At 41.3% G+C, this 23,514-nt stretch overlaps 1 protein-coding gene across 1 annotated transcript; it reads left to right on the top strand.

Moving 5' to 3' along the window:
• The first annotated feature begins 837 nt into the window (after positions 1-837).
• On the top strand, positions 838-18,231 carry RBP3 (retinol binding protein 3). The gene is made up of 4 exons (XM_049810937.1): positions 838-3,990; positions 11,566-11,756; positions 14,523-14,665; positions 16,528-18,231. Exons 1-4 carry the CDS (start codon positions 943-945, stop codon positions 16,854-16,856), a joined length of 3,711 nt encoding a protein of 1,236 aa, XP_049666894.1. The 5' UTR covers positions 838-942; the 3' UTR covers positions 16,857-18,231.
• The last annotated feature ends 5,283 nt before the right edge of the window (positions 18,232-23,514 follow it).

Raw genomic sequence — 23,514 nt, 5'->3', positions numbered from 1 at the left:
ACAGCCTGCAGCTGCATCCCACATATTCTGATCCTCTTTCAAACTCTTAATACAATAGGGTCTCAAATACATTGTGAGCAGAAGAAAACAACCCCCCACATTCTATTTTGGTATGTTGAGCCTAAAGTCTATTGGCTGGGAGCTGTCATCAGACATGACCATATGTTACTCAATGGTATTACAAGTAAATCCTAATTGAGTGCAAATTATGAAGATTAAAGTCACCTCAGATTTAGCTGTATTATGTTGAGGCAAATGTATTTCAAAGTCCTGTTTAAAATGCTGGCAATTCTCAGCACAGAAATTAACAGGCTGTCATTACCTTGGATTTTATGAGCTGTTCTAAATGTCTGCAGTTCCTTTTTTGGAGCCCTTAGTCATAGAATGTAAGAATGGTCCTTTGCAGCTCAGACTGAAAAACACCAAAGACAATGTATTGTCAACAACTTTTGAAAAAATATTAAATATTGATACAACTAAGTCACTGAAGAAGCTCTTGGTATGAGCTTTTCATAAATAACAGTAAAAGATTGGATGACTGCTGTTCTGATTGTAGTTAAAATCGAAGTTTTGCATTTAAGCAATCCACTGTCAGGATAAGCCAGAATCAGTTTATAATAGGCAATGCATTACCTTTTGGAAACAATTAACTGCCATAAAGATATTCCTTGATGATTGAAGTTTATTACTGTTTCATAAGAGGGCTATGAAGTAGTAAGGAGCTGAACTTCATCTATTGGTGCATTTCAGATGATGCACTCCGTTTTAATGAGATTAAAGGTTTAATGCAGATAAAAGATTTTTATCTGTTCAGTGCACCTGGATTCAACACAGGGATTTCAGTGTGATTCACAAACAGAGACTCATCGGAGAGGTACATTCAACCTGATAAAGAAGAGGTTCTGACTTCTTTCCTTCTTTCCTATTCCATACAGAGACAAAATGACCAGGACACATTTCTTCCTGTTTTCAGCGCTGATCATGTGCAGCATATCTGCTGAGGAAATCTTTCAGCCAACACTAGTGCTGGACATGGCTAAAGTCCTTCTGGATAACTACTGCTATCCTGAAAACCTAGTAGGAATGCAAGAAGCCATTGAACAAGCAATCAAGAGCGGGGAGATCCTGGATATCTCAGATCCAAAAATGCTGGCCAGTGTCTTGACAGCTGGAGTGCAGGGTGCTCTGAATGACCCAAGACTGGTGATCTCCTATGAGCCATCACCACATGCAGTTCCCAAAAAAGAAGCTAAGGCTTCCCCCACTCGTGAACAACTCCTGAGTCTTGTTGAGCATGCAGTCACCTATGACAAGCTGGAGGGCAATGTTGGCTACCTGAGGATTGATTATATCATAGGACAGGAAGTTGTGCAGAAAGTTGGAGCTTTTCTAGTGGACAAGGTGTGGAAGACACTGATAGAGACATCTGCCCTGGTGATAGATCTTCGTCACAGCACTGGGGGACAGATTTCTGGCCTCCCCTTCATCATCTCATACTTGCATGAAGCAGACAAAATGCTGCATATTGAGACTGTATACAATCGGCCCTCCAACACCACTACAGAGATATGGACACTGCCAAAGGTGTTGGGAGAGAGGTACGGCAAGAACAAGGATGTCATTGTTTTGATCAGCCGCCACACCACAGGAGTGGCTGAAGATGTGGCTTACATCCTCAAGCACATGAACAGGGCTATCACTGTTGGGGAGAAGACAGCTGGGGGCTCACTGGACATCCAGAAGCTGCGTATTGGCCCCACCAATTTCTATATGATGGTTCCTGTGTCACGATCTGTGAGCCCCTTGAGTGGGGGTGGACAGAGCTGGGAGGTGAGTGGGGTGATGCCATGTGTGGCTACTGAGGCAGAGCAAGCCTTGCAGAAATCCCTGGACATCCTGGCAGTGCGCAGAGCAGTACCTGGCACCCTAAGCCACCTCACAAACATATTAAAGGACTATTACAGCTTAGTGGAGCGGGTGCCAGTGCTGCTGCGGCACCTCATCGCCTCTGACTTCTCCTCTGTGCAGTCAGCAGAGGACCTAGCCACCAAGCTCAACACCGAGATGCAGACCTTATCTGAAGACCCCCGCCTGTTGGTCCGAGTCATGACGCCAGGTGAAGCTGCTGCTCCCCCTGCCGAGAAGCCAATTGCAGTGGCAGCCAACTTACCTGACAATGAACAACTGCTGCATGCCTTGGTGGATACTGTCTTCAAGGTGTTAGTGTTGCCAGGCAATGTTGGCTACATGCGCTTTGATGAGTTTGCAGATGCCTCTGTGCTTGCTAAGCTCGGACCTTACATTGTCCATAAAGTGTGGGAGCCCCTCCAAAATACAGAGAACTTGATCATGGACCTGCGTTACAACCCTGGAGGCCCTTCCTCCTCTGCCGTGCCTGTGCTACTCTCCTATTTCCAAGATCCTGCTGCCGGCCCTGTCCATCTCTTCACAACCTATGACAGGCGCACCAACCATACACAGGAGCACAACAGCCAGGCAGAACTGCTGGGCCAGCCCTATGGGGCTCAGCGTGGCATCTACCTGCTCACCAGCCACCACACTGCTACAGCTGCTGAGGAGTTCGCTTACCTCATGCAGTCCCTGGGCCGTGCCACACTGATTGGTGAGATCACAGCGGGAAGCCTCTCACACACCCGTACTTTCCCTCTGCTACAGCCTGAGCAGGGAATAACCCGTGGCCTAACTATCACAGTTCCTGTTATCAACTTCATTGACAACCATGGGGAAAGCTGGATGGGCGGAGGAGTTGTGCCTGATGCCATAGTGTTAGCTGAGGATGCACTGGAGAAGGCTGAAGAGGTGCTAGCTTTCCACAAGAACATGGGAGTACTTTTGGAGGGTACTGGGCAACTCCTAGAGGCTCACTATGCCATCCCAGAAGTGGCTGTTAAGGCCAGTGCTATGCTCAGCACCAAACGGGCCCAAGGAGGCTATCGATCAGCTGTAGACTTTGAGACATTGGCTTCCCAGCTTACCAGTGACTTGCAGGAGGCCTCGGGGGACCATCGGCTTCATGTCTTCCACAGCCATGTGGAACCAATACCAGAAGAACAGCTTCCCAACATGATTCCCAGTCCTGAGGAGCTGAGCTACATCATTGAGGCACTGTTCAAAATTGAGATATTGCCAGGCAACCTGGGCTACCTTCGCTTTGATATGATGGCTGAGGCAGAAACAGTGAAGGCCATTGGGCCCCAGCTGTTGCAGATGGTATGGAACAAGCTGGTGGACACGGATGCCATGATTATTGACATGAGGTACAACACAGGTGGCTACTCCACTGCCATCCCAATACTTTGTTCCTACTTCTTTGATCCTGAGCCTCGGCAACACCTCTACACTGTCTTCGATCGTAGTACCTCCCGCAGCACAGAGGTGTGGACTCTCCCCCAAGTCACCGGCAAGAGATACGGCCCCCTCAAGGACATCTACATCCTAACAAGCCATATGAGTGGCTCAGCAGCTGAAGCTTTCACTCGCTCCATGAAGGATCTACACCGGGCCACAGTTATTGGTGAGCCCACAGTAGGTGGTTCCCTCTCAGTGGGCATTTATCGTGTTGGTAACAGTTCCTTATATGCCTCCATCCCCAGCCAAGTGGTGCTTAGCCCAGTCACTGGCAAAGTATGGAGTGTGTCTGGGGTGGAGCCACACATCACCCTCCAGGCCAGTGAAGCCCTGGCTGTAGCTCAGCACATTGCCAACCTGCGTGCCCAGGTGCCACAGACACTGCAAACTGTAGGCAAGCTTGTGGCAGATAATTATGCCTTTGTGGACATTGGGACTGTTATAGCATCCAACCTCACCAAGAACATCAACAAAGACAGTTTTAAAAGGATTAATACAGAAGAGGAGCTGGCCAGGAAGGTGACTGCCAACTTGCAAGCTCTTTCTGATGATGAGCACCTGAAATTACTCTACATCCCTGAACACGCCAAGGACAGCATCCCAGGGATCATGCCAAAACAGGTATAGTTCTCTTGTACCCATCTATACTGATACCAGCTAGAATGGGAGCATTGAGTCAGATATCTTATCTTGTTTCTAGCCCATATCATAAACCCACCAGGATTTACCTGTACCCAGAAGAGAAGCCAGTGCCTGAGTGGGTTTTGGAGGCTGAGCGCTCTCTGACGCTAAGGCAAGTCAGGGTAGTAGCTTTGGTAGTAGATGGTAGTTCTGGATGCATGCATTTGGGAGCAACCTTCAGGCTGTGAATCTCTTTCAGTTGCCATCTGCCACAAGCAAATATGCAGGCTTCATGGTTAGAGAAAAAGATATCTCATTGTCTCTGTGATCTCCCCTCTTTCAGTGCTATGGCTTTTCAAGTTGTAATAAATTAATGCAGAAACCCACTGCTTACAAACCAGGTTTGTAATTTAAGAAAAATTTGGTTGGACTAAAGTAAATTAATACACCTGCAAAACATACAGCCATATACTCTTTAACGGATTTTTCTCTATAAAATTGCTGTACATGACTTCTATTATACCAGAATAACAAACAACTCCTTCAGTAGTGACAGTGGAAATTTGTTCTGATTGTATCTCATGCTTGGCATCAGACAGTTTCCCAGTGACCTAGAAATACTTTGGAAGAAGTATCTGGGTGGAAGTTAGGTGACCCCAGGGAAAAATTGATTTTTAATAATCTACTTTTGCCCTTGCTGTGTGGTTTGCATAACAGTCTGTGCTTTGTTCTGAGCCTGGGTATTTATACACTAGTCTGCCTTGGCAATCCTTTTTGTTCATTGTTGTGCTGGAGGGAGCTCCCAGGAGCACTTGTTAAAATTCCATCTTCAAATTAAAGGCAGGGTTAGGATAACCTGATCCCTTTCTTGGATGAAGTTAGCTCCTTTCTGGCTACTGCTCTAGCATGGCTATATCAGAGACATCTTTTCTCCAGGGACTCATAAAATTACTTTTTGAAGAGAATGCATTTGCCTTTGCAATGAACCAGAGTATACCAAGTGTCAGGTAACTATTAAATGTTTCCTGGGGGAGGAAATCTGTGGACTTCCACTCTCTGAAGTTTTTGGCATGCATGATTTAAAGTGGGCATGACCTTTGTGGTATTATCTCCAACACTAAGGTTAAGGGAAAAGTCTAATCATTGCCAGGGGAGTGCATTTTTTTCAAGTTTGTTAACCAAGAGATGCTGGCCCCATTCTAAAGCCTCTAAGCTTAAATGGAAATAATTAATTAAAGGATTTTTCTATTCCATCAATCTCTTTCCCTCCTACATTTGCTGGGTGTAGGAAACGTCACTCTGAAGATGTTTTTGACCGAGAATCCTGCTAAATTATTAGCAACATTCCAGTAGTGATACATCATAATTTCTCCCCATTCTACAAAGTTGGCCCATCTTGCAAATTAGTCACTGTTTTCACTGAAGCTGTTAATGGATATTGTTGGCTATTTTTACTTGTTCAAACCTTACTTACTTTATTCAGACCTTGAATGTTGAGAAGAGGATGTACAGGACAAATATCTTATTTGTCGCATGACATGAAATTCTGATCCTGATAGAGCTAGTGAGGAAATACCATTATACTAATTAATGCCTCTGTTTACCTCAGTTCAATGTCAAGCAAAATGATTGGAAGCGGTCAGGAATACACCCATAAGAAGGAAATCACATCAGCGTGGATGAAAATCAGGACAAATGTGAGATTTCTTCAAGGGGAGATAATGTATAAACAGCAGAGGATCTCTTATGAGGCTAAAATACTTTCCAAAGTCATATGCATTCCCTCACAGTGCTTGAGAAAATTGGGAGACAGAGACACAAGAGAGCAGTGTTAAGACATTTTAAGGCAAAAGAGGGTGAGTGAATAAAGATACTGAAGTCACTGAAGTAAAGGCTTTTTCTAGTGATAGAGATGAAAGAAAATTCACTTATTCCACAGAGCACTGGGCAGCAAGAGTACCTTCATTCCTGCCTTGCTTTTGCAGAGCCAAGAGAGGTACTTTCAGTGGAACATTTCAGGAATACTCCACACCAATACCCCAGAGAGCAGATGTCTTAAGATTACAGTGAAGCTTACATGATGGCACTAACTGCATTTGTAATTTTTTTTTTTTTTTTTTTGACAGTCCTATACATGGACATAGTGGCTCTTCTAACCTGTATCACATTTGTTCATCAAAAACCTAAGAGCTCATTTTTCTCTTGTGCTACCCAACTTCCAAGCAACCCTTTCCCTTGACAGCGGGATTTTCTTGATAATGACCTTGACAGTGAAGCAGATCCAACACAATTAAATTAAAGTGATGATGAATAACTGCAGGAAGGATGGGATGGGACATAGGAGACAGACAAGTGAAATGCATGTAGACCTTTGCGTCTGCTACACTAGAATAGCTGCTGAAACATAATACAGGGTAGTGAATATGTCTCCTCTATGACAGCAGCAAGGTCAATATTAGCCAGAGTTGTCTGCTGCATAAATGCCACTTTCCAAAGTCAGACTTCCCAGAGGCAAATATTGTATATATTGTGATTCAGAAAATAGCATTTTGCTTATAAGGCAGAGCTCTGTAAACTTGCTGATGCTCAGTTCAATAATCCCTACTTCTTATTCTTCTGTTTGCCTCTCTCTCCCTCCAGTCCTACCTTCCTTTCCATACTGAAACGCTTGTGTTCTTGAATATCTGAGTATTGTAGACTACTTATGGAAGAACTTCTGCCTGATTTTGGCAAATGTGTAACATCAATTTTAAGTGACAAGAGTCTCCCTGAGTGAGTCTTTTGGCCCCAGGATAATGCCCAAATGCTTTTGATGCAGCCTTCACACCTAAGAGAATTTTTGTATTAATGTTTTAGATAAGTAGCTGAAAACGATGATCAGAGTAAAGGACAAAAAGGTATCCTTTATAAAGAGAAATTGTTCCTGCATTTGAAGTCCTCCTTTTCCCAGATAAATAATATGTATCTATAGCAGAGTATTGTACTTGCTGAAGGAAGCAATAGTAACAGATATTTCACCAGAAAGGGGTATAGTTTGCTTATGTCCCTTCATTAATGAGTGAAATCAAAATGCTCAGCCTCAAAGTGTCAAGATAGATAGTCAAATTGCTACATCTGTTGCTAACAGGTGGAAAAAATTGTTGTGGGCCCATACAATGCTGATTTATGTCAACATAACCACAGCAAAATCAGTAGAACTTTACAAGTTTATGCAAGCCAAAAAAAATGTCTCGTGTTTAACTCTCATTGACTTTTCACCTTTGCAATTCATTCTTGCTTCTTGTATTTGGTGCAGAAAAGAATATGTCACTTTGTTAATCACTTTTGTTCTTTTTGTAGTACCCTTCATCTTCTGATCCTGATACTCAAGCTCAATGCAGCTACATTTCCAGTTACAATCCCATCAAAGAGATCCATTTGTGCCCATTTTTTTTCCATTGTCATTAATGTTACAGTAGATTTGGCCATTAGTTTTAAGGATTTCCAGTGCGTTTTGGATGAAAATCAAAATTTAGCTGTGAATCATGTTTTCAAATTTTGCTTTCAAATGTAGTCTTCCAGGGCATTGACTAGAAAATAACTGCTCACTGTCTTGCAATGAGTATGTTACAAGCTGTGTATTGTCAGAGCAGGCTTAAACACCGCTGTGCAGTGCCGCCCTTTGCAGGGTGAAAGTGCAGCTTCTCACTCTGCCCTGCACTCCCTCAATGGGGACTGAGAGCCTGAAATAACCTCTTTTAATCCTCTCCAGAGCACTGTCCCACAGAGTTTCAGCTTTTGCTTGTGGTAACTCCCCCATCCTGGCTGTCTTGGTCCAATGGAGGGCAGGATTAGAATTCAAAGCTGCAGTTCTGGAAAAACTGAAGAAATTATCTGTGAAAAGCAGGATGAGGTTAAATAAGAACACATGCAGGGTTCTTACACAGTTTCTAGGGTGATAGTAATTGACTGCACAACTCTGGGAGGAAAACAGCTTTTTTAGGAGGAGTCCTGTAAAAAAGTATATGGGTTCTTCTGCTTTCATAAGCTGAACACAAGTCAGTAGAGTCAAGTTGTTACAGTAAAAAATAATAATCATCAAACTGGAATGGATAAGGAGGAATATAATTAGTAAAACATGTGAAGTCTTCTGCTACATTCAGTTCTAAAGAAAATTCAGCTAGAGTATATTATGTGCAGTCTTGGGCAAAAGTTTTCTGGAAAGATGTGGCTCAAGTGGGGAGACAGCAGAAAAGAGGAACAGGAGTAAAGAGAAAACTGAATAAGAGTCATCTTGAAAAAGTTTAAAAGATTTGAGTTGTTTATTCCAGAGAGAAGAAAACTGAGAGGAGACATGAAAACAGTCTTCAGATACATAAGAGGACATTTCAAATATGAAGAGAATAATCTGTTCCCTCATCCATGGTAAATAGGCCAAGAAGTAATGCACTTAAATTGTAGAAAGTAGTGAACTTTGCTGTTTACACTAGATGTTAAAAACATTGTTGTGATAGTAAGGCTAGTGACGTACTAGACTGGATTGCCTGGAAATCACCCAGTGATATGGGTGTTTTTAAAAGCACGTGAGAATCAGTTGTCAGGGATATAGCTGATCCTGCTCAGTCCTTGAGCTGGAGGACCTGCTAGGATGGATGTTTCCATTCCAGCCTGTGAGGGTACACAAGGAACCTAAATGTTATTCTGAGAAAGAAAGGCGTAACCCTGCCACATAGCCCCCAAGATCTCATGGTTCTTAAAGCAATCTCAGGATTTTCAATGGCTCAAGAGTATTGGCTGATAATATTTTAACAGCTGCCAGTTGACAGCACTAGCAACCTTAATGGAAATCAGAATTCCATTAAAATGGTCAGCACAAAATTAGCTAGGAAAATACAGGTTCCATCTAAACAGACAAAACAACTTAGGGGACAGTTGAAAGGGGAGAAAAGAGGAAATAGAGGCACAGTTGGAAAAGTAGTTTGCCCATGGTTGGGGTATGTGTCAGTAGCAGAACTGGGGATGAAACTCCATGCATGAGTCCCAGCGTAGCATTCTAGGTCCTATTTTGTGTCATATCATTTGTTCCAGTTAGGCCACTCACTTTTGAAAGGAGGCTGCAGAATAGGGCTGGAAACCCTATATAGTTAACAAAAAACCAATTCTTCCTTTGCTTAAGTGGTGTTAGCTTGGAGATCCTTTAGTCTAGCCACATTGCTTATAGTGTTCTGACTAAGGCACCTGAGGGTTTATATTTAACATCAAGTCATGTGTATGTAAACATTGCCTGACTGAACAGCAGGATCTTACTTTCAGCTGCATCCTGTTCCAGCTTGTCCTTGGCCTGCAAACAGAGCCCTGCTTTCCAAAGGAGAGCGCACTGTTGCTCTCTGAAGCTAGACTTACTTCCTTAGGTACCAGCAGCACATGGCCCATGTGCCAGTGTCATGAACCTGCAGTATTCTAGAACAGTAACTGTCTCCTGTCCGTCCCAGCCTCCTCCCCTCTTTCGCTTAAAAAATAGGGGGCTTGCCCCACCCCCACCCCCAAATTACATTCTGAATGCTTTTCATCCAACTTCTAGTCTTAGAGCCTTTAGAATAGATATACTTTCATACCTTTTCCTGCAGTCATGAAGGTGAAGAAGAGTTGAAATCCTTGTACATTCATTTTACCCCATGAGACCTGAGGCTTTAAGAGCAACCTGCCCACCTTCAAATCTGTAATGAATTTCCAAGAGTTAGCAACACTGCTAGCGAGTACTGAAGTCCTCAGTGAACAAAGATGTGATGCAGCACAGTAAAAGAACAAGTAGAAAAAAAATTACCAGACATAGTCAGAGAGGTTGTACTTAATCAACATGCTTATAGGTATGCATCTAGCAATTATTGTTGGAGACAGAGCTAAGAAATCTGTGTGTTCAGTTAAAATATCATTAGTAAGTGGCTGTGAGTAACACATCAATTTTATTTGTAGATGTTACCAATGAATGATGACTTGTTTCTCCTGGGGGGACCAGTACCTCTGAACTAGATATAAGCTCTGTCAGAACAATGCAATGCATGCTGGATATATTCTTCAAAACCATGATTTGTTAATCAAAGTACAGTGGGCAGATCAAGTAGCATTGCTGTCACTGGGAAGTGGATTGGAAATGACAATCTCAGTAGTGCTGGACTGATACTTTTACAGTCCAGAGACAATGGCTATTTTCACAAGGTACAGTGAGAAAGAAGGGTACAGAAAAGGACCCAGTAGAGTTTGTTTTACCATCAGATCAACAACTACTGGCCAACAGGGCTTTTAAATTAATGGTTGAAGTTTTGGCATACAGAAGGCACTGAATGATGAAGCAGTCCAGTGCAGCCAGAAGTGTGATATGGTGGGTAATTTTCCCCCAGGTAAAGGTAAAGTGTTTGAGCTGTGTCAAATACAGCTGCTTTCACACACATTGGAAACCCTCTTTCTGCTGTGGCAGACCTGCTTTTGGCAGGAGTGCAACCCCAGGCCAGAGCACTACATGTAGGGCAGGAGATTGCCTGACTCCTCTACAGTTGCAGAAAGCCCAAATACCTCCCAAATCCTGTGGCATATTGCAGGTTGGGAGAGCACCTTTTAGCACAAGACTCATTGCTGACTCCTTGTACTTTTGAGTGTAAAAGTATGGATTGTCCGGGGCTGAGCTATGGCAGAGGGCAACTGGTTAAAAAGCAAGTATAAAATAATTTTCACAGCAACCAGAGGAGAAAGGCCAAATTGCTGAAGGTCACATAAGCCTCATATATCCCAAAGCCTTATCTCCTTAAACTGAAGGAGAGTCTTCCATTTTCATATGCATGCATGCAAAACAGAAGTTTGGCAATAGGAGCAGGCTATGTCTCAATGCATGTAGGGGTTACTAGAATAACTTTATTAGTTGACTACACATTGATATTAAAAAAAATGTCTACCATTTAATAACATAAGCTAACCAAAATGAAATTAATCACAGCCTAACACGTGAGACTCCAGGCACATGGCCACCATATAAGAGATTTAACACGTCTGCCTCATGAGTATCCTAGCACATGCCCAACATCAGGTTCCTCACTGTCACAGGGGCTGGCTCATTAAGAGTGGCTGGGGCCAGCCTCGCCTGTAGCCAGCCACAGTTTGTCAGCTGAGGCCAATCAAGAGATTATAGAAGTCCCAAGTGCCTTATTTAGAAAGAACTGCTAAAGGAAATAAGGGGGTTTGGGTGGCATGCCTGGGATAGTGTCCTATACTGCAGGCTGGTTCTTGTAGCCTTCTCAGCCTCTTTGGTCCAAGGAAATTCCTGTATTTTTGGAAAATAAACTGAGCCTTGACAAATAGGTGCCTGATACAGGTTCTGGGCATGCTATTGATGCACTCTATACTGGGCAAACAATGCAGCAGCCAATGCTAACCTATGTTTAATATGCAAAAATCTTAATATCATTCATTACGTTCTTCAAACTTGGTCATATTCCTCACATATGTCCCACCTGGACTAAAATTGACCACATAACTCTTTTTAAATCTTGTGCCAAGCTATCAGTGCCAGAAAATGATTTGTTTTGTTTTTCCAAACTCTTTCAGATCCCTTCCCCAGAAGTATTTGAAGATCTGATAAAATTTTCATTCCACACAAATGTATTTGAAAACAACATTGGCTATCTGAGATTCGATATGTTTGGAGACTGTGAACTTCTAACCCAGGTGTCTGACCTACTCGTAGAGCATGTTTGGAAGAAAATTGTTCACACAGATGCATTAATCATAGACATGAGGTAAACCTTTGAATGGCAAATAACCAAAGCTCTTTCAAAACAGCATTTTATTTGTAACAGCTAATTAGCTTTACGTGGCTTACTGTCCTGTTTACAGGCTAACATTGCTGCAATTAAATGAGAAAAGGAAAACAGCCAAGGAAAACAATAACAGTCTGGAAGTATATCTCAAGATAAATTGTACCATCACTTCAGATGTTTAGAACTAAATAGGCAAATTTAAGGAATATGTTGCAGAACACAATCCTGGATGTCACATCTGTGTTCTTTCTCTGATTTCTTTCTAATCTAACTCCGCATGTGCCTTGTATTAATTGTGTATATATATGGCTTAATTAAATCTTTTACTGCGGGTAGTGGTCAAGTGATTGAACAGCCAAAAAAGCAGCACCTGCATAAGGTTGTGTTACAACATCTAGTTTGCCATATTTGCAGTGCTAAATTATCCTGGGCAACCAGCCCTGTACAGAATGACCCTTGTGCAGAGCGCAAAGGTGGCTTAAAGGTACTGTATCACTCCTAGACCCTGCTGCAGCAAGCTACAACATCATACGCATGCTTTCAGCTTAGAATTCTGTTGGACATGCCAGCGTGTCAACAATGCTCCAAATCTTATGAGCCAGAAAATGGATCTATTTGTTGCCATCTACCAAAGCAGATGAATATAGCAAATGTACATTTCCCATACAATATTTAGGTAAGCCATTCCCTTGTTTTGGTCAAGAGGTAATGTTTGTGAGCCCAGAACATTAAAAATATCAACTAAAGAAAAGAAGGCCTTTGTAAGAACTCATTTTTAATGCTAGAACCACTTATGTCCATTGCCAACATGGGCCTTTCAATATTTGGTAATCTTCTTAATATTATTCTGGGATTTGCAGCATGTGCAAGAAAAGATAAGCATGGCGATGAGAGCAGAGAGAGAGATCTCACTGTGTAAGCACAGAGGAGGCAAGGCAGCAACCAGAAAAACACACCCATGACTGAATTCAAATTCAGTAAAGGCACCACTGTCTTCCAATAGACTTGAGATAGCACTGGGACTTTCATCTTTCTTGCCCCAGTTTTCTCCCAGGCTAAAACTCATATCAGGGCCAGGGTCAAAAAAAAAAGCAAAGGTGAAATCATGTCTCAGGTACCAAATGGTCTTATTATAGTTCTTTTCTTGTGTTGCTTTGAGCTTTTTTATATTTAATGTATTTTCAGCCCTTTGAGTGCACAGAAAAGACCCAGTCTCTGAAGGCATGTAAAAGAGAACCCCAAATATTTTAATCTTTGAAATTCTCCCTAAACCAATCTTGTGATTTTAAGGCAAGGCTGATAATTTCAATTTTGCATGGGATTACCCATAATGAATAATGTTTCTCATCTTACAAGTTTTCCTCCCTGGAACAGCTGTGCCACTCATGAACTTCATATTTTTAGCCCTCACAGTATTGAGAAGAGACACTGCTAAACTAAATGGCTTCCCTAATGTCACACAAGAAGTCTGTAATGAAGTACTTGCCTGCAAAAGTTAAGCTAAAACTCTTCAACCGCTCAGTCATTATTACTGACTAAAGTTTCTACAGTTTCACTGTCTGCAAGAGAGTCCCAGGAAGAGCTCTCCAGCATTGCCTCTAGCTACCTGCTTGCCACTGACTTCAGCCATGATGGCAGCTGTGGGAAACTGGGCTCTGCTGGGTCTAGCTGCCTCCTGGGTTGTGCAGCAGTATCAGGACCTCTTGGCAGCACAGCACTATCTGGGACACATTGAAGAGGCTTATTTCAGTTCTAGCCAGTCACAGTGTGAATCCAGCATACAGCTCCCAAATGCTGCAGAATAAAGAGGTAGCTTCACTCTTTGGGACAGAGGCCTTCTGGATTGTCTAATCCTTTTCTGGAGGTGAAAAAAATTTAGTTATTGACTGAACTGAATAAAACTCATTTTCTAGCAGGTTTTTGCTGGAATGTCTGTGCCAGGCACTCCTAACATCACCTACAGGAAAGCACTGTATCTATCTTGTACTAGTGGGCAAAGTACAAACATTTCATTTCCAGTGCTGTATGTGCTCTAGTATTAGTGAAAAGTGACAGACAAAAAATAATTTGGTATTCCATTGTGTGTATTCATAGCAGGGGTTCTCCAATGACACTTAGGCTCTTCAGTGAATTTAATCTTCAGAGACTGGTATGAAATTAAACTACAACCACAGTTTTCAAACATGACTGTCCTAAATGAAGCAGCTAACACAATCTTTAGGCACAAAAAGAAATGGCCTGATCTTATCTGGTGCCAAACACCAAGTATTCTCATTGTGTGCAGCAGGAAATAAGAAGACAACAGTTCTACAAATATATATTGCTTAAATTGTGTTCTACATTTATATTTTAGGGTTTAGGTATTTACTCATGCTGCCTATGTCAGGAACAGCATGTGTTACTCAGAGTAGAAGAATAGCAAGAATCTGATGTTTCTCTGCAGATTAAGAGTCTTTGCTTAACTTTCTGAATTTTTTTCCAGGTTGAATAAAGAAAAAATAGATAATTCAGTTTTATGTTTTCTTTTGAAGTCAGTTGTGGGCAATAACAGTCCGAGACTCTTAGACAAGATTTTGTTTCTCTGATAAATGTGCAAAAGCTGATAGGGGAGAATGAATGTAAATGTGCCAAAATGTAGCCATAAGCCCTTTCAATACTGATGTTAAGGAACAATACTTGGAAGGGAGACTTACTGTCTGCCACAAATTTTTAGTTGTTTCCTTAATATTTTTAATTTTTGAAAAGGTACAATATTGGAGGGTCCACCACTTCCATAGCAATCCTGTGTTCATACTTCTTTGATGAAGGACACCAAATTCTCTTGGACAAAGTTTATGACAGACCCAGTGACTCAGTAAAGGAAATATGGACCCAGACACAGCTCAAAGGTAAAATAACGATTTCTTTTTAGAGTAGCTTTTCATTTCAGGTGTTCCTCCTGGTGTATTTTCAAGTGAGCTATTAGGCACCATAACTCATTTGGTGAAAACACCTGTCACGATTAGCTCCAGCTGTGTGGAGGATGTAAAAATAAAAATGTTCATTTCAGCCATGTCCCTCAATGCCATCTGTAAGTAACAGTTTATCACTCCTAGGAATAGGGTATGTTAGGCACAGAGGTTTGTAAACTGGTCCCCAGGTGTTTAGCTGAACACTGTATACAGCAGTTGTGACTTGTTGCTTTGAAAAGTTGCCAAAATTAAAAATAACTCCTGTGCTGCCTAGACCTCTAGTAATATCTCTTCCAATACTCACACTTAGTTTTATATGTAGCTCTTGACTTTCTACCTGTGTAATCCACTATTTCAGTAGATGAAAACACCCACAATAGCCCAGTTTGTCCAGAGAATGCAAGAGAGCAAGAAAAGCTCTAAATTTTGCACATCTGAGTGAGTATGGAGCATATGGCAACGTATCACCCCTCCCCCCACACACACACACTCCCTGCCTCGCTGTTCGTGGAAGTTGAAAGGATGCTGCAACATGCAGAAACAGAGCTCTTCAGTGCTCATAAAGTGTAGTTAGAGTGCTAAGAAGCCTTAAACATTGGTTTTAATTATTTACCCCTTTAAAGCTAAGATAGTACCAAAAAAGGTGTCACAATGGTGTCTGCAATTATTGGCTTGGAGCATGCTAAAGTGGCTAAACTTTGTCACAGGCTGCAGGGCCCATCTATTTTCCCAGGCAGTCAGAGGTGGGCTGTGCTAAGGGATATGATTACTATGGACACATTCCAGTTCCCTTCAAAGAGAACAGGCAGACTCACATTAACTTCAAAGGAGCTGGATCTGGTCCTGTATTATATATATCTACTGTGAAAAGGGTCTTCTAATGGTTATTACGTCTATAGTGAAATAAGAAGAGCAAAGATGGTGTGAAAATTAATTACCATGCTACTGGCCCCTCTCTTAGTTTAGTGTGAGAATTATACGTCATACTGTAACTTAACTTAAAGAATGACATTTTTAGAGCACTTCAGAGTAGTTTTTAAGTTATCAGGTCCCAGTTATGAAAGACTGGCCACTTTTTCAAAGGAACTAAGCTCTCAAAAAGTATCTAGTGTGTTCAGATATATTGAAAATAAGGTGCAAAAAACCTCCTACTCCTGTCAGCTGGTTTATGTAAGAAAATGAGATAACTTGGCTTAGATCCTAATAATAAAGGGGTATTTGTTGAAGGGTTTGGGACAAAGGCCATGCAACAGCTTCCATTTATAGACTATAAAAAGCCTGTGGGAAACCACTCTAACTGTAATTTCATAAAACACTGCCTGCATAGTTTGCAGGCCAAGCTCTATGACAGGCATGTTCCTACAGCAGGAATGAGAGTGAAACTGAAGATGCTGCTGGCTGAGCTTTGAGTATTCCTGCTGGAGCAGTGGAAAATGTCACTTTCCTCACCTGCCTATCCCACTCCTCTGATGGGATCTAGAACTCCTGTAAAAGTCAAAGCCACAGAAGAGCCAGCAGTAGTAACCATGAGCTGGCCTCCCTGCTGCTGGAGCTCATAACCAGAAACTGATGGCACAAGAGCACCACATAGTATGACAGGGTTTTTTACAGTATAGAGGGTGGGCTAGTGTAAAAAGTTCTTTAATACTATCATAGGTACAAAGCAAATTTCCAAACTTCTTTGGTTTTTAATAGCAGGTAGGGAATGAAATGTGGTTTATCTTGGCTTCTCTTGCTCCTTTATGCAAATAAATCTCAGAAAATTGATGCATTTCTGATGCTTTTTGTCCACCCGGCAGGGGAGAGGTATGGCTCTCAGAAAGGGCTAATAATCCTCACCAGTGCTGTGACATCTGGGGCTGCTGAAGAGTTTGTATACATTATGAAGAGACTGGGCAGAGCTCTTACCATTGGGGAACAGACCAGTGGTGGCTGCCATTCCCCACAGACATATCAAGTAGATGATACCAACTTCTACATCATCATCCCCACGTCCAGATCAGTCATCTCTGCAGAGAGCACTTCTTGGGAAGGGAAAGGGGTGCCTCCTCACATGGAAACACCAGCTGAAACAGCACTCATCAAAGCGAAGGAGATGCTCAGTGCTCACCTGCACAGCTCTAGATAGCCCAGTGAGGGAACATGCCCCTAGTGCTTAGGGAAAGAAAACTACCTCCCCAAATGTAAACCCTAGAAAGGAGTGGGAGCTTCATTTCAATCTCTATGGTCAGTGATTGGTTCCCTGTACATAGCTCAAAGTGACTCCTTTTTCAACATGCTGACTTTTTTACCCCGTTCTGTGGAACCCAACTGTTTCTGGCCATGGTGGAGATACTTGGATAATACACTGGGGTTTCTGGATTCCTCTCCTGTGGTCAAATGTAAATGTTAGTTGTTGCAGTGTCTGTTTTATAAGATTTAGCTCCAAATCACAGATTTCCTTTGGTCCCTTAGAAAAATCCCAGCTGTTAGTATTGAAAGTATGTGAACCAGCTCAAAGCATTTATGCAAAGATAGAAAAGGCACCTCTGCTCCTTTGGAAATTGTGTACATTCTTATTTATACATCTTAAAGAATTAACAGTAGTTGGGAGAGTCTGTTTTCCAAACTGCAAGAGCTAAATGAATTCTCTTCTCTATTTCATCATTTAGATGTACCAAAAATAACCATTCCCAGTCTGTCAGGGTTGCCCAGACTCCTGGTATTTCTTAGGTACATGCCTGCTTCTCCCCTAGTACTTGGCAGAGGGACGGGGAATGAGCAGGAGAAAGGCAGTACATTGACTCTGACTCTTCCACCTAGTACTCAGATCAACAGGCTCAGGGAGAAGAGTCACATGTTTTTCCTTAAGGCTAAAATCAGATGGCTGTGTGTCCTGCCCCAAAGACAAGAAGAAAGCAGAGAAATATCCTTTGCACCCTGCTAACAAGTAACTTATTAAGTAATGGTGTATTCCAGGGCAACTAACAGAATTTTTGACATGAGCTTAATCAATGCACAACATTCCTTGTCTTTCTTACAATTCTTGTCTAACCATCTGTCTTTGTAATTATTTAGAAATACATGTAGCTCTAATCTAGATCTCAAAATTTCTCATCTCTACAAAACACCAGCTGTAAGGTAATTAATTTAGGAAAATGGTCCCCCGAAATTTAGTCAGTCTGTAGTAGTTACATATTGTTGTTTGCTTGCTCATTTGTAAGTTACTGCCGTTTTTTTTTATAAACTGTGTTTAAACATCTGACTGCAGAGAATCTCTTTCAGTATTTACAGGAAAATAATTTTAACAACCAAATAGACTTTCTAAATTTTTTACTACTTGTTTGTCTTACCAACTATGCTCAGTGCAATTGCTAACCAGGACACTTTTGAGTCATTTCTATGTTCTGATTTTTATGCACTAGCTAGTTGTTGAACTTCTCAGTGTTGTGGAAAATATTTAAATGAATTAAAACTCATACAGAATTTTGTGTAAAGTGATATATGTGTGAAGAATATTAAAGATTCTTAATACAGAAAAGACTGGAGTAGTCAATGAAAGAGTAAACAACACTAATGTATTTCTTCTAATTCTTTTAAGCCTCTTTAATATCTAAATGATCCAGATATACTGCTTTGTTTTCCTAAACACAATCAGTTGTGCTGTCATGTACAAACAATACTAGTTGTTAAACCCAACATTTAAAAACTTTAGCCATCCATTCAAGGACCAAAAGCTATACCATATGGGCACAAATAGCAAATAATTTCTTCCCGTAGTAATATGGTAAGTACTTATGAATAATAAATACGACTAGAAATTGGAATCCAGCTGGGAAAACAAACAATGAAGATGCATTTGCTGGTGAGTCCATTTGAAATCAATAGTGCTGTTAGTTCACTGAAGTAATCTATTTAACTGGAAAATTAATGTGCAACCTTCACAAATTGTATTAATTGACAAAATATATACTATTTCATAGGTCATCCACTGGCTAACTGGCATTGAAACTATCAGGCTTAATAAAGGCCAGTGTGTTAAAAAACAATTTTTTCCTGTCTTCACGAATTGCTATGTCATGTTTATTCCCATCTCAGTGAGCATAGAACCTGAACATGATGTAGTGCAAATTGTGTTGAGATTATACTTTTTGCTCAAGGTAGGATCACAGGAAACACCTTGTTTGATGACACTGAGAAGACCAGCTTTCTTATCTCAGAGTAGAGAGATAACAAGCAGGATAGATGAACTATATCCTATCCTATCTCACTTTAATACAGTGAAGTTGAAAGGAGGTCAATTCAGAACTGACAAAAAGGAAATACATGTAAAGGCAGAGCCTGCAGGACTCACTGAGGCAAGTGGCACTGAACCTAGTGAGATTGTACTGTTTGGATTACCAAGCACCTCTAGAACATCTGGAATTATGATAGGTAACAGAACTTTCCCTGAAACCTAAACCTGCACTTTGAGAACTAAAGCCGATCGCTATCATCTATGTGGTCAAGAACTCTTTTTTCCCCATAGCTGCTTTCTGTATGGACCTTCCACCTTCTTCTACAGTGTCAAGAAAGACATAAATCCTGAGCTGTAGGGTCCACTTTGTACATACGTCCCCGAGGTTTGGCTCCACCTGGCATTTTTGACACTTCTAGTGACCACTAAAACTATGAGCTCAAACCAAACCATGACCACAGCAGAGTGGTCACAACAGACCTCACAAAACTACAGACAGTAATTGTATAGAAAATTAGACTGCATTGAAAGGTTTGAACATCAAAAAACTATGAATGAAAATTCATTATGGAAAATCCATCGTTTGTGATTTAAATGAGAAAGTTAGAAGTTTTCTTAGGGAGGGACAAGATTTTCAGAAGTACCCTTCCACAACACAACAGGAAACATGCTGAAACTGTCATCCTTCTCTCTTCTGGTTCCAGAGCTGATGTGGACATTCAATATTTTATAGCACCATTTCCTTATCATCCTACCTAGGGTAACTTCCTAAAGTTTCATCCTAATGATGTTCCTTTTAAAGGCAGGAAGAAAGGAGTTGATGTATCAGGCCTCCTAGCAGTATGATCTTTCTCCTTTTAGCATTCACAGAACCCTGACCAAGAAATGGCAGCGAGCTTATTCATTTTTTCGCTACAAAATTATGCATTCTTGCTCTCTGGAGAGTGCTTCTAATGTAGTCTTCCCTGATCATACCACAAAAGCTGCCTTAGTCCAGTGATTTTCAAACTGTGCTCTCTAGACCAATAGGAGCTCACAGACTGCATCAACTAATGAAAAATTACCCCCCAAAAAGCAAGTAAACATATAGTCTCCAAAAAACGTATTTAAGTGCTGTTTTGATGGAGAAACACTTCTGCATTGGAAAAAGTTCAGGGATCAATGAGTGAACAAATATCCTAATCCGGCATTCCCTACCAGTAAACTTACAACCCACTGCAGATACACAGCCTGAACAGCTAAACTTGACAGCATTGTGTTATGTCCCTTTTCACTGACCCAGTGAGAAACAGTGGTTTGATCAAAATGACACAGGCAGTTGCTTAGCAAAGACAGGAAAAGAACCAGTCAGCTGACTTCAGATTTGTCTCCTCCTGTTTCAGAAAACAAAATCCTTTTTTTTTTTTTTTATCCAAGCATTTCTACTTGTAGAAAAGACACAGATCCCTGCTGTAAAATCACAGTATTGCACTCGGACAGAATGCAGTCCTTAATGAATTCCTGAAGTCCCTTCATTTCTTCACAAACCCCCTGCTCTAGTGGAGTGCCTTTCCTCCAGCAGGATTTCCTTTCATCTGCACCAATTTAAATGTTCAGACTTCTAGACATAAGGTAAAAAAAGCTTCCAGCATGACTCAATTGTAGGAAGTTTGTTTTTCTTTGTCTCGTTAGGCTTCCTTCTGCCTGTGCAATATTTGGTTCACTCAGCTTTAATAGAATACTTTCATTTAAAGAAATAAAATCTGCAAAAATTTTGGATAAGCCCTCTGGTTTATGTAACCCAGCTTAGATGAGACACTCAGTTAAACTCGAGACACATAAAAGATATTCCCTCTGCCTGCACAAGGGGCTTTACACAAGAGCTCGTTTTACACATAGGGAATCAAGTTCTGGTTCTGTTGGCATCTATGTTTTGCTCTGACGTCAGCACAGGTATAGCAGGCAACAAGATGTCATATTGGTCAGTTGGGTGTGTAAACAAGTCTTAGTTCACAAAACATTTTAGCAGAGTATAAGAAGCAATTTGTTCCGCCAATTTTTATGCCAGTGGCCACCTGCAAAGGAGCAAGGGCAGTATGGCACACATTTGCCTGCAGTTCCATGTTGCAAGAGGAAAATCCCCAATCTTTACATGCTAGGACCAAACTGCACTGCCCGTGCAGCTGGAGGAGGTGGGGACAGTACCAGAAATAAAGCTGATTAAAAACCTCTCCTCTTCATTTTTACATTTTGAATCAGGTCTGCCACTTTTCATAACTGGTTCTCTTGCCTTTCTGTGCACAGAAGGCATTTATACATTGCTTGTCATCACAGTATGTAAGTTGCTGTGGCTGAGATATGCCCACAAAGAAACTGGGTAAGAGTTCTTACCTTTTTTTCCCCCAGAGAAAACAACTTCATAAAGGAAATCTATCTCTCCCTCTAGCCTTGCTGCTTGCTTAAGCCTCATACTATAAGCAGAGTGAAGAAGTTTGATTACTGGTGAGACCTCTAAGGATGTAGATCTAGCACACCATTGGAAGAGGTTTTGAGATTCAGCAGCTGTTTTCAGTGGCTGGTTTTCCACACTTTCTCAAGCTCACTTACACCAACACAAAATCAGAGAAAACACATAACCGGTTAGATTTGGTACTGCTTCATTCTGATCTAAATGATATGCCAGGTGTAGCGTGCTTGAAAAACAGGTCCTTGGAGCAGGGTAATGTTGAAGTGATGTGCCAGCATAATACTGGGGAGCATTACACAGCTGGTCCTGTCTTTTTCCAGAAGAAATCTGAAGCTAGGTTTCTAACCATAAAACTGTTAAGAAAACATGGCATCTTTCAGTAAGTACAGGAGAGAACATTTTGCAGCAATGGTACCAAAAAATCTTTAGTCCTATTTATACTGGGCCAGGCTGATCTTAAAATAATTGATGTAAATCAGGAGTAGCAACATGGAATTATTCTGGATTTGCACTGGAATAAATGAGATCACAATCTGGCCTAAACTGCTGATGGGAACTATAACCCTAGCCACATATGAATGCAGTTACACCATGGAGTCCTTCATTACACTTTATGGACACTGACTTCACAGTAAACTGGCTGCCACCCAGATAAAACCAGATGGAGTGAAATTTGGCCCATTAAACCTTGCCATAAATATATTCCTTACACAGTAAATGTTATTGGACACAAAACAGAGATGGAAAGATTAGAAGGAAACCACATCATCCCCTGCTCAATGCAAGGTTGTTCCCTGTGCTCCGTATTTCAAAGTTTTTGTTCATTTTGGTATTTAATGACTCCAGTGGAAGAGCTTCCACCACTGACCTTGGAAAGCTGTGTTACAATCCAACCAGACCTCCAGTCTCAATTTATGTCTTCTGAACTCAAAGGCATAATGTAACAGTTTAATCACTTTATGTTGGGAAAATAAAGCTGGGGTGCACAGCCAGTGGTTGGCCTGCAATAAGTCAAACATTTATGTTAATAGGAAACAGCCACGTATTAATGTTCAACAGCAATATATTGGGAAGAATACAGTCTCCTGACTTAGAGAAATCTCCCAAGAGATGACAATGAGTGTAATATGTTGATCTCAACTGACAGCCTAAGACCCTCAGGCTGTCTTTTATCACCGAGATGTGTTTACTTGCTGATACTTGCATTATCAGCCTAGGCATCACCACGGAACTCAAAGAAAACTTCTGTCCAGTGTGCAGCAGACGAACACTGGACTATATCATCAGTATGGTGGAAAATAATAAGGAGCATATTGCAACGTCCTTTACTCTTAGCTGGGAAATGAGTGGCTTCTGATCATTCCCTCTCTGAAAGGAAGAGATAGCACATGAGGCTCAGAGGCAGGCCACAAAAACATCAGACAACATGAAAAAGTACTAATACAAGAGAGAGATAAATGCTCACTTGAAGAACACATTGTCATAAGCTATCAAGAGCAAGCCTCTAAATGGATTTTAAAAGTAATGAAAGGCTAATTAAATGAGCTGCAGTAACAATAGACAGGATTGTTGCTTCCACACACTCACACAGAGCAGTATGAACTCATCTGCTTTTCAGACTAAGCAGAGCTCAAACCAATGTAGGTAAGAGAAAAATGTCTCATACGGACTGGCTATAGAGAGAATTTGGCACTTTCCTTTAAAAAAAGCTGGAATTGGCCCATGTAGAAACCAGAGGATAGACAAGCTGGTCTAATGCAATGCAATTCATGTATGCCTGTGTGATTTTGTGAAGGACGTTCTTCTTCTAGCTGTTAGCAGAACAGAGCCTATCATCCACAATTAAAGTGTGCAGCTTCTATCTATCAGTAGCTAATAGCAACTCAAATACTCTAGTTGCTTCCTTTAGGATAACCAAAACCTGAAAGCCACAGGCCAAACTCTAGCCCCACTGGATCTGTATGCCTACTAAAGTCACACAGATCTTGCAAGCACACATTAGGGCAGAATTTGTGCTGTCTGTCTACACAATAACATTGACAACAGGTCACATTTTGATACAGATACAGGTTGATTAGACTTTGTAAAAGATCTTTCAAAAGTGGCAGAGCCTAGAACAGAACT

This window comes from Accipiter gentilis, chromosome 9 (genome assembly GCF_929443795.1).
Source record: "Accipiter gentilis chromosome 9, bAccGen1.1, whole genome shotgun sequence".
NCBI classification, from domain to species: domain Eukaryota; kingdom Metazoa; phylum Chordata; class Aves; order Accipitriformes; family Accipitridae; genus Astur; species Astur gentilis.
Note: the sequence above shows the minus strand (reverse complement) of the source record. Positions and strands in the feature narration are given on the sequence as shown.